Source organism: Macaca fascicularis, chromosome 10 (genome assembly GCF_037993035.2).
Source record: "Macaca fascicularis isolate 582-1 chromosome 10, T2T-MFA8v1.1".
NCBI classification, from domain to species: Eukaryota; Metazoa; Chordata; class Mammalia; order Primates; family Cercopithecidae; genus Macaca; species Macaca fascicularis.
Window position 1 is genome coordinate 100,725,471 of NC_088384.1, and position 12,082 is coordinate 100,737,552.

General features: G+C 54.0%; 1 protein-coding gene across 7 annotated transcripts in view; it reads right to left on the reverse strand.

The window, feature by feature from the left end:
* ADA (adenosine deaminase) overlaps positions 1–11,984 on the reverse strand; it is a 32,276-nt gene extending 20,292 nt beyond the window's left edge. For all 7 annotated transcript variants that reach the window (XR_012419418.1, XR_012419416.1, XR_012419417.1 and 4 more), the window contains exon 1: positions 11,862–11,984. Coding sequence is in view for 4 of the 7 variants with exons in the window: in XM_015429863.3 (XP_015285349.1) it covers positions 11,862–11,894 (33 nt within the window). In the remaining 3 variants the exon portion in view is untranslated. The remainder of the gene's footprint in view (positions 1–11,861) is intronic.
* Between the last annotated feature and the right edge of the window lie 98 nt (positions 11,985–12,082).

The window sequence follows — 12,082 nt, forward strand, 5'->3', positions numbered from 1 at the left end:
TCAGCCTCCCAAAGTGCTGGGATTACAGGTATGAACCACTGCGTCCAGCCAACTGGAGATGCCTTTGAGATATCCAAAGGTAAATGGAGGAAGCCAATGGGATGTGAGTCTAGAGCTGCCCTGAGAAGCCCACGCTGGGAATGTGGGTGGGAATGTAGGTGAGCACAGAAGGTGTGGGCCTGAAGGAGCTCACCTAGGGAGAGAACATCAAGGGAGGTAAGGTAAAGGCCTAGGATGAAGCTTTGACCAGCTCAAGCACTTAGTGGCTTTACGGAGGAGGCTGAGCCTACAGTACTGTGGCCAGAGAGGTGGGAGGGTGTGTGGTATGCAGAAGGCCGGGCCATCAGATGTCAAGTTAGCAGCGGTTCACAGGGTTAGCACAGTGGGCTGAATGGTGGCCCCCACAAAGCTATCTACATGCTAATCCTAATGCCCAGAACCTGTAACTATTACCTTATATGGGTTGGGCACGGTGGCTCATGCCTGTAATCCCAACACTTTGGGAGGCCAAGGTGGGTGGATCACTTGAGGTTAGGAGTTCAAGACCAGCCTGACCAACATGGTGAAATCCCATCTCTATTAAAAATACAAAAATTAGCCAGTCATGGTGGCGCACACCTGTAGTCCCAGCTACTCGGGAGGCTGAGGTGGCAGAATCATTTGAACCCAGGAGGCGGAGGTTGCAGTGAGCCAAGATTGAGCCACTGGACTCCAGCATGGGCAACAGAACAAGAATCCCTCTCAAAAAAATATTACCTTATGGCCAGGCACAGTGGCTCATGCCTGTAATCCCAGCACTTTGGGAGGCCAAGGCGGGTGGATCACCTGAGGTCAGGAATTCAAGACCAGCCTGGCCAACATGGTAGCTACTAAAAATATAAAAATTAGCTGGGCATGGTGGAGGTACCTATAATCCCAGCTACTTGGGAGGCTGAGGCAGGAGAATTGCTTGAACCCGGGGGCAGAGGTTGCAATGAGTCGAGATTGCATCACTTCACTCCAGCCTGGGTGAAAGTGCAAAATTCCATCTCAAAAAAAAAAAAAAAAAACCTTATATGGCAAAGTGTGATTATTAAATGTCTTGACAGGAAGAGTTTATCCTGGATTATCTGGTTGGGACCTAGATGCAATCACATGTATCCTTATAAGAGACAAACAAATAGTTTTAAGAGAAACACACACAAGAGGAAGCAGCAACGTGACCTCAGAGGCAGAGACTGGAATGATGCGGCCACAAGCCAAGGAATGCCTGGAGCCGCCAGCAACTGGAAGAGGCAAGGAATGGACTCCCCCGAGAGCCTTCAGAGGGCAAGTGGCTCTGATGATATCTTGATGTTGGACTTCTGGCCCCCAGAACTACAAGGGCACACGTTTCTGTTGGTTGAAGCCAGCCAGGTGTAGCAACTTGTTACGGCAGCCACAGGAAACTCACATAGTCAGGCCCTGCTGGAGGTCACAGGATGAAAGGGCAGAAACATGTTCCCCGGGCTAAAAGCGCAGGCACTGGGGGTTTCGGATGAGTAGTTCTCAACCTCGGCTGCAAGTTAGGAGCATGGGAAGTTCTGGCCAGTTCCCAAGGCCTCAGCCCCATCTGAGGTCAATTAAAGCAAAATCCTTGGTGGCAGGCCCAGGCAGAGGATTTTCAAAAAAAATATGTAGTCAAGGTTGGGAACCACTGCCCTAGAGGAACCATTCTAGAGGCCTGAGTGAGGGTAAAATCCGCACTGGAATAAGGTAAGAAAGAAGTGGAGGTAAGAAGAGGAAGAAGGTTTAGACTACTCTTTCACAGTTTTGCCCCTAAAGGAACTAGCAGCCTTGGAGGGGGCAGGACGTGCATGAAGGTCAAGAGAATGGCGGGCTTTTTTAAAGGCAGGGATGTCTTGGGTAAGTTTAAACATCCATGGGGATGATTGAGGCTGAGTGAGAGGAGTTGCATGAGGTTACTGGGAAGGTAGGAGGAAGTCAGAAGGTCAAACCAGGCCTGGCCTTGGAGCCCAGAGAACAGGAAGATCAGGCAGTGAATGGGGGCAGTAGTCACGCGCCCTTGTGGGTGGGGCGGTCTGCATGGCTACTTCTGGCTAAAGTATTTGTTTCTTTACTTGTTTTTTTTTTTTTTTTTTTTTTTTTTTTGAGATGGAGTCTGGCTCTGTTGCCCAGGCTGGAGTGCAGTGGCAAGATCTCAGCTCACCGCAGCCTCTGCCTCCCAGGTTCAAGGGATTCTCGTGCCTCAGCCTCCCAAGAAACTGGGATTACAGGCGCCTACTACCACGCCCGGCTAATTTTTGTACTTTTAGTAGAGACAGGGTTTCACCATTTTGGCCAGGCTAGTTTCGAACTCCTGACCTCAGGTGATCCACTCACCTAGACCTCCCAAAAGTGTTAGGATTACAGGCATCAGCTGCCTTGCCCCGCCTGGCAAAAGTATTCAAATGTCAATTCAAGAACCAGCTCTGCTTTACTCTGGCACAATAATTGGCAATGTTCAGAGTGGAGTCTTCCCATCTGCCTGGGCCCTGAGTGATCGCAAGGAGCCAAAACCTCACTGGAGGCCCTGGAGGGACAAACAGTATAAGGTGAACCTGGGTCGCTGCAGGCCCCTCAGACCTGGGGGCTGTTTGTTACTGCAGCAGCACGAGGTAGCCTCTCCTGCCTGAGAATGAGCAAACACACCTTTCTCAACTCAGCCTTGCAAACTGTGCTAAGCAGCAGAACCAAGTGCTATGAGATAAAGAAAAATCACACTGGGGTGGGCGCAATGTAGAAAGTGTGTTGGGAAAAGATCACTTAAAGGAGGAGTTCACCAGGGAGAAGAAAGAAGGAAGGAGAGGGAGAATGGCTCCAGGCAGGGGAGCTGCGTGTGCTTAGTGTCTGAATCAGGAAGCAGGCGGGGAGTTGGCGAGAGTGCAGTGCGAGGTTAGTGGTGAGAAATGAGGCCAGGGCAAAGTGGAGAGGGGGCAGGGAGACCGCAGAGCCCGAAGCAAAGGGTTTTCCACCCAACTGTGTTAAATCGGAGAGTCCCCTTTAAAAAAAACCTTTCCCGGCTGCTGTGTGGAGGACAGGATGGCAGGAAGCCAGAACAGAAGACCAGCTACTGTGGGAGGGAAGATCTGATTGGGATTTGAATAACATGCAGGAAGTACTCAAGGCAGCATCAGAGACAGTGGGTGCTCAGTGAGCAGGAGCCAGACGGTGCCGGGGTGCAGAAGCAAGGGGTTGAGGGAGCCGGGCAGGAGGCAGGAGCGCCTCCGGGAAGGGGCAAAGCAGAGCCAGCTGCCCACCATGACCAGTAGCATTCATCCCTTCTCAGGGCTGCCTGAGAAGAGGCCCAGACACATTTCAGGAGTGGAGCAGAGGCAGGAAGCTACCTCCACAGGTGGCTCAAGCTCAGGCAGGCCTCTCACTGAATTTTCTAGAAAACTGCAACACACCATGGGAAGTCTGTCAGCCAATTCCAGATGACAATGACAATGGGGTGGGGACCCCGCTCTCGTGTCCCCTTTCAGGGAAAAGGGTCAGCAGTGGCCTCGAACTTTTGAGTATCTACTATGTGCTAGACCGTCTACATGCATTATCTTATTTCATCCTTACAACCAGCAAGGTAGCGACTTCACTCCCATTTTACTGATGAAGAAACTGAGGTTCAAAGAAGTACCCCCAAAACAGTCAGTGATGGAGTCAGAATTTGAACCCTAGTCTGATTCTTGAGCTCCTAACCACTCTACTATACTGCCTCTGTGGGCCCAGCCTCAGACATCAATAATACAGCAATAATAATAATGATAAAGCAACTACCTACTGTTTTCAGACCCTTTATCTCATTTAATCTTAATCCCTAGGCAATGGACATATCGGCCCCTGTTACAGATGGGGAAGTGGACTTGCCAGGCTAAGCCCGGAGAAGTTTAGTGGCCCGTCCAGGGTTACACAAATTGATGGTGGTGGAACTAGGGCGGAACTCAAGTCCCTCTGCCTCTATTCCCAAGCCCTGCCCACAGGCCACACCCCCTCCCTGGCACTCCTGACCTCTCCAGAGGGGAATCCCACGCCCCTCCCACTGCCTTTGCTCTCTGCAAGGCTGACTTACAGCCAGCCCAGTAACAGTCCCCACAGCAGGAAATCCTCCCAGCGCTGATGTGAACAGGAAGCATCCTCAGTTACCAACAAATATTTACTAAGCCCCACTATGTGCCAGGCACTGTGGAGGCCCTGGGGAAATGCACTAAGTCTCTGCTCTCAAGAGATGCCCGCCAGAGAGGCCCAGGGCGGTGGGTTCACTCACCCAAGGTCACTCAGTGTGTCGGCAGCAGAGCTACCATGAGGACCCAGGTCTTGGACTTCTGGGCCAGATACTCCCAGATCTGACTCATGTTTCCATGTTCCCAGCTGCTGGAGGGCGAGTAGGGCCGTCTACCTCCAAGGCAAACCCAGTCAGATGAGCTGGCCCAAGGCTCGCCAGGGAGAACTAAGCTGACTGGGTTTGCCTGGGAGGTAGACGGCCCTGCTCGCCCCCCAGCAGCTGGCTTTGCCTCCCAAACACATTGCTCTGTTTTGTTTTCATCTGACTTTTTGGGTTCATGTATGTAACATGTCTGTCTCACTCATGAGCCATTTGCTGAGACGGAGCACCTTGTCTGTGTCATCATGCCGTGTCCTCAGTGCCTACGACAGCACCTCGCACAGCATCAACTGCTCTCTATGTTCAATGACCACGCCGTATTTCCTCGTCTCCCTGTCCCATGTCAGCAATGCTGGGTGCTCTCCCTGCAACAAGGAAGGGGCTGACCTGCCCCCATGGGAGCTGGCAGTACCCACACAGGGGCAAAGGAGCCAGGGCTGCCCGGTCAGCTCACAGAACCTGAGCACCATGGCCAGAACCCAGATGAGCCACTGGTGCCCACTGCCAGCCGAACGTCCCCTCCCTCTCTAGCCCTGCTTTTGGTGATGAGCTGGGCAGTGCCAAGGTCAGTGATTTATGCCACTGTGGCCTCTCAGCTGACTTTTAGTGTGAGGCCAGGAGACAGAGCAGCCCTGGGCTGATAAACTGTTTCAGCTCCACCTCCTCCAGGAAGCCCTCTGTGCTCAGCCTCATCTAGGCTCCACCAGCTCCGAGGTACACAGTGGAAGGGACTGAGCAGTCCCCGCAGTGTCTCCTGCTGACTTGAGGCCTCACAGCTCTGCTGCTCAGAGGCTTCACAGAAGGCAAGGTGTGCCTTCCACCTGGGGAAATTCCTGTGGAGCCACAGCATAGGGACTCAGCACACCTATACACGTTTTAAAGGCAACAAGACTGAGGCTCAGAGAGTGGGAGGACCTTGAGTTAGAAAGTCTAATACACACCACAGCCACGAAGCTATTTGACTCTAAACCCAGAGGTCTTAACAGCAGCACGCTCCCTTCATGCCACATAGCAAGGTGCTGGGTCACTGATGCTAACATCTGAACAGGGGCCAGGCGCGGTGGCTCACTCTTGTTAATACCAGCACTTTAGGAGGCTGAGGTGGGTAGATCACTTGAGGCCAGGAGTTCGAGACCTCCTCTTCACAGAGGTGGAAGGGAGGACCAGCAAGGGGAAGTGGATCCCAAGTCCCAGCTACTTGGGAGGCTGAGGCAGGAGGATGGCATGAACCCAGGAGGCAGAGGTTGCAGTGAGCCAAAATCGTGCCACTGCACTGCAGCTTGGGTGACAGAGTGAGACTTCGGCTCAAAAAAAAAAAAAAAAAAGTAACTGAAGGCACCTGGTACCCAGGACTACTTCAAGGACAGCCATTGTTATGAACAACATGGTGAAACCCTGTCTCTACTAAAAACACAAAAATTAGCCAGGCATGGTGGCGCACACCTGTAATCCCAACTACTTGGGAGACTGAGGCAGAAGAATCACTTGAGCCCCGGGGGGCAGAGGTTGTAGTGAGCCAAGATCGCACCACTGCGCTCCAGCCTGGGCGACAGAGTAAGACTCTGTCTCAAAAGTCTAAGCAGGACCATTACCAACCATGGTGGTGCTGACCAATGGCAGCCATTGCTGCCGCACCTGCTCGGAGCCAGGCCTGCACTTGGTGTTTGAGAGGTGGGTATGGGTATAATTCTCATTTTAGAGAGGGGAAACTGAGGCACCATGAAGTTAAATGACTCATTCAAGCTCCTCTAGTTGGAAAGTGGGAAATCAGGACTCAGACCCAGACAGCCTGACCCCAGTTGGTGTCCAAGTTCAAATTCCTTGCTGTTCTAGCTCCGTGGTCACTAGGCGTGCAGAGGTTATCCTCAACAACTGCTCTGGGGCCTGAGAACACTAAGGGCCGAGGCCAAGCCTACCCCCAACACCTTGGGTAAATACAGATTCCAACCTCACTCTGCCCCACAGCCTGCTCCTCTCCACCACCCACAGCCAGACCACGGTCCTACTACCTTGCCCCGCCCCAGGGGGTCCTATAGGGACCCCTTCAAGACACCCGAGCAGGCGGACAAGTCTCTCCTGAATCACAGGGCCCCAGCCACCCAGGCCAAGCCCACCCTGAGGTTGAATGCAGGATTGGGAAGCTGTCTGGCCTCCCCTGCTTCCCTGTATGACCACAGACCACTTCCCCTCTCTGCTCCGCCCTTCCTCCTCTGAAGCAAAAGGCTTCAGTGAAACTCAGCCTCCTCTGTTCCCTTCCCCCACCAACTGCCACGTTAGTCAAAATGGGTAAGGCGGGCTCTTCCTAGCGACATTTGTGTTTTAACAGGTGGCTCTGGTAACTGAAAACCCCTGCAAGCCCGAAAAGAAGTGCAGCTGGTGGGTTTTGTGTCAGGAAGAAAAAAGGAGGGAGACTGCAGCTGGGGAGGCCTCTCAGAGTCTGCCGCAGCCCCTACTCCAGTCCCCAGGAAGGAAACCCACCCCTGAGGGCCTGCTGGTACCAGCCAGGCACCGTGCAAAAACCAGTCAGCACGTCAGTTTCCCCTAGAACCCCAAGATCATGGTTTTGTCATCCCATTTTATAGAGGGGGAAGCTGAGGTTCAGCAGGTGTCTCCCTGAGGTACCCTAGCTGCTATGCAGCAAGGCAGGAATTCAGCCCCAGTACATCTGAAGCCCGGGGCTAACGCACTGGCCCGCACTGCCACCCTGATTCTAACTCTTCCCCCAACACGGCCCCACCTTTTTCTGCATAAAGTGGGAGTGGCAAATGAGCAAAGCAATGAACAGCTTCTGCTTCAGTGCAGGCAGATCTGGGTTCAAGTCTAGCTCTGCTGCTTGCCAGCTGTGTGACTCTGGCAATTTCCCTCCCCTCTCTGAGTCTCAGTTTCCTCCTCGATAAGTGAAGTTAATAATAGTACAGGACTTTCCTCAGAGGAAAACATTAAATGAGTCACTGTATGCAAAGCAGGACAGCGCCTCGTGCAGAGTAGACATTCAAATATGAGACAGAAAAGGGACATTGCTGATTTAGCCCCAATTCCCCTCTGCATCAGACAAGGGACAGTTTAGAAATTGCTGTCCCTTGGCCGGGTGCGGTGGCTCACGCCTGTAATCCCAGCACTTTGGGAGGCTGAGGTGGGTGGATCGCCTGAGGTTGGGAGTTCTAGACCAGCCTGGCCAACAAGGAGAAACCCTGTCTCTACTAAAAATAAAAAAAATTAGCTGGGCATGGTGGTGCCTGCCTGTAATTCCAGCTACTTGGGAGGCTGAGGCAGGAGAATCGCTTGAACCCGGGAGGGGAAGGTTGTGGTGAGCTGAGATCGTGCCACTGCACTCCAGCCTGGGCAACAAGAGCGAAACTCTGTCTAAAAAAAAAGAAACGAAACTGCTGTCCCAGCCCATATCAGTTCACTCGCCAGTCTATAGCTTCAAAGCTCTCAGATTTTGTGTAGCCCTGGCAAGTCCCTCCACTCTCTAAGCCTCAGTTTCTTCATCTGTAAATGGGGATGAAGACCTATGCCTTGTCAAGTCATTCAGAGGATTCCGTGAGATAAAAGTTACTGACTGGGCACAGTGGCTCACACCTGTAATCTCAGCACTTTGGGAGGCCGAGGCAGGAGGATCACCTGAGGTGAGGAGTTCGAGACCAGCCTGACCAACATAGTGAAACCCTGTGTCTACTAAAAATACAAAAATTAGCCAGGCGTGGTGGCTGACGCCTGTAATCCCAGCTATTCCGGAGGCTGAGGCAGGAGAATCGCTTGAACTCGGGAGGCAGAGGTTGTAGTAAGCCAAGATCACACCACTGCACTCCAGCCTGAGCAACAGAGTGAGACTCTGGCGCAAGCCTGTAGTCCCAGCTACTCGGGAGGCTGAGGCAGGAGGATCGCATGAACCCAGGAGGCAGAGGTGGCAGTGAGCCAAAATCGTGCCACTGCACTCCAGCTCGGGCGACAGAGTGAGACTCTGGCTCAAAAAAAGAGAAGTCACTGAAGGCTCCTGGTACCCAGGACTACTTCAAGGATAGCCATTGTTCTGATTATTATAACAACAGGCATGTGATCGGCATTGGCCTCCAGGATGCAGAATGCCTGAGTGCCTGGTGCCACCTGTGAACACAGGCTGATAAGGGCCACCCCTCCAACCTCCCTTTCCACTTCCTCCAGTGCCCAGCAGGTGTTCACACACCTGACAGGGAAAACTTGACTTGGGCATTCCCTGACAATGACCCTGCGTGGCAGGCACACTTGAATGCGTGTTTAGAGTTCCGAGTGAAGGAATCCAGGAGTGGCCAACCTGGAGATCCATTCCTTATCTATGAGGAACATCTGAGCCCCACCGCATTCCCACGGGACACTGACCATAGAGGGGTATAGAGACCGAGGCCCTTTGTTTTGGGTTAAATGAAGGTTACTAGGTGCAGGTGGTTGGGGGAAGGTGTTAAATGAAAATGCTATATAAACTGCATGCTTCTGCAAGTGGTTGCGGTTCTTCTGCTCAAGCCTGCCACCACTGGACTCTCTTCCCTGTATGTAAGCCCCCAGTAAAACCCCATATCTTGTTTGCTACCTCTTCCAAAGAAGGTAGCCTCTTGAACCTGGTGCTATCTCCACTGGAGTCAATAGGGGTCCCGCACAACAGAAGGCAGCTGCCTAGGGCCTTGCTATGCAAAGTGTGTTCCTGGATCGGTGACGTTAGCATTTCCCGGGAGCTGGTCAGCAGTGCAGCATCACAGGCCCCACCCCGACCCACACAGAATCACAGTGTGAACATTAAAAGTCAGGCCATCTGAGTTAAGTCTGAAAAGCACTGCCCTGCTCTGCTTTCTTCTAGCTGACCAGGTCCCAGGCCTCAGCTGGTGGCAGGTATGAAGGACACAGCAAAGGCTCCTGTCTCAGGAGGTTTGCACCTGGGGCACTGGCACCTCTATCCCCAAAGGCTTCTGCAGAGGTAGTTTAGGAAAGATGGTTAGGGGCATGGGATTACGAAGCCAGCCTCCCTTGGACTCAAACCCCAGACTGGACATTTCCTAGCTGTGTGATCTTGGGCCTAGTTAACCTTTCTGTGCCTGGATTAAATGAAAAATGCAGATAATGTGTTTAGAACGGTGCCTGGCACAGGAACATCAACACTCCATAAGCTGCAGCTAGTAATGCTAATAATTATAACTATCATCTGTCCCACCCACGAGAGGGCAGGGAGCTGGCTCTGGTCATAGTGGCTCTGGGATTCACACTCCTTCCCACTTCTCCTGCCAGCTCAGGCAAGTTCCTCCTCACAATCATATAAGATTTGTCACGCCTCAAACACATGGCAGGTAACAGTCTACCTTCACTCTCAAGCATCACTTTGTGGCCTTGGGACTCAGGACACAGGACACCCACATAAGCAGCTGATGTCCCATCCTCCCGATGTGGACACTGAGGTCCCAACAGGGAAAATGATCTGCCAGCTTGAATCAGATGGGAGGACTGGGCAAGGCCAAAAAAATGGGGATAATAATATGAGCCCCTCCCTTGATGGGCTGTTACAGAAGAACTGCAAGGATCCAGTGGGTGTCTGCAACAAGTTCTCTAGAAGTGGGCCCTGCTGTTTGTCTCCATAACTCCCAACACATTCGCAATCGAGGAGTTTTGTTTTTTTTTTTGAGACGGAGTCTCGCTCTGTTGCCCTGGCTGGAGTGCAGTGGCGCAATCTCGGCTCACAGCAAGCTCCACCTCTCGGGTTCACGCCATTCTCCTGCCTCAGCCTCCCGCAAAGCTGGGACTACAGGCGCCCGCCACCATGCCCGGCTAATTTTTTGTATTTTTAGTAGAGACAGGGTTTCACCGTGTTAGCCAGGATGGCCTCCATCTCCCGACCTTGTGATCCGCCCACCTCCGCCTCCCAAAGTGCTGGGATTACAGGCCTGAGCCACCGTGCCGGGCCAATCAAGGAGCTTTACTACTGCCATAGGATTCACATCAGGGGACAGTGGGTCCCCAGCCCAAGGGCAGAGGGAGCCCAGAGCATTTAACAATAAGACTGAAAAGGAGAGGTGCCAATCATGGGCCACCTGGCTCCAGTAAGATGTGAAGGAGGCAGGGGTGGGGGTAGGAGGGCTTGTACAGCACCTCAGTGCTCCCAGCTTCTGATGGGGAGTAGCTGAGCATTTTCCCTGGGCTGGGGGCATCAGTAGTGGGGGCCGGGCCCCACCCTCCGCAGAAGGTAGGTGGGCTCTCCCACCCACAGCCTGTCTCCCTCACACTAACACATGCACACTCACTGGATTCTCAACGGCACGTTTGTGATATCTGTCATCATCATTCACACCTATTTCTTTTTTTTTTTTTTTTTTGAGACAGGGTCTCGCTCTGTCTCCCAGGCTGGAGTGCAGTAGCACCATCACAGCTCACTGCAGCCTCGACCTCCTGGGCTCAAACAATCCTCCTGCCTCAGCCTCCTGAGTAGCTGGGACTAGGGGAGTGCACCACCACACCCACCTCCCTTAACTTTTTTTATTTTTTGGAGAGATGGAGTCTAGTTATGTTGCCCAGGCTAGTCTCAAACTCCTGGACTCAAGTGATCCTCCCGCCTCAGCCTCCCAAAGCACTGGGATTACAGGCCTGAGCCAACCTGTGGGGCCACTCACACCTGTTTCTAAGAAGGGTAAGTTGAGGCTGATTGCAGCTGACTCCTACCCCAACCCCCCACTCTCACACCCTACTGGCTGATTCACCCTGCTTGGCAGACTCCTGGCCCCTCCTCTCGGACTCTGAGACAGGCCAAGGGGGTCCGGACCCTCCCTGACCCCACCAGGCCCAAGACGCCACAGCTGGTGGGCGGAGAGACAAGAGGATTCTCCCCTGGGGCCAGTGGCCATGGCTTGCCCTCGAGTGAACCCTGCTAGGGCCCCAAACCCAGGGCCTACCTAGCTCCTGTTCTTCCCGCGGGGGTAAGGGGGTGCCTTGCTCCCCTCCCTCCCCTTTCTGGCAGGGCTCACGGTTCTTCCCCGGGACACATCCACAAACCCGGGCTCCTTGGCGCCCACCACCATAATGCTGGCGTACAAAGCTGCTTCCATTCACTGAGCACTCAGTAGGCACCGGGCACAGCACTAGGTGCCTATCCGGCGTAGACATCGGGCCCGATCATACAGCTGAGCTTCAGAGACCTCAAGCCCCTGCCCAGGCCCACACAGCGCTCAACAGTGCTAGGATGCCCACTTGACAGACAGCGAAACTGAGACCCAGAGGGGTCAAGTCAGGGGCAGAAGCAGACTCTGGAGGCCTCTGGGTTCCGGACCTTCTCTTTTCCATTGTCCCTGATTAGCCCGCAAGCAAGCCACAGCCTAAGCCGAAGGAAGAACGCGCCTGCAGGAGCCCCCGTTCGTTCCCGGGGTTCGGACGCCCCGGGCTGGGCCCCGTTAAGCCCCTCGGGCCGCCCAGGCGCTGGTCCCCCGGCCCCAGAGCCCCCGCGCACTCTCACTTTGGGCTTGTCGAAGGCGGGCGTCTGGGTCATGGTGCCCGCGTGCGCCCCGGCGCTGCTCCCTCCGCCGACGCTCGGTGGGTCTCTGCCGGCTCGTTGGCCACTCGACTTTCTCGGGGGCCCGCGGTGGCCGTGGCCGGCCACGCTCTTAACGGGGCTGGGCCCCGCCTCCTACCCCGCCCCGCCTCCTACCCCGCCCCGCGCCGTTCCCCGGGCCCGCC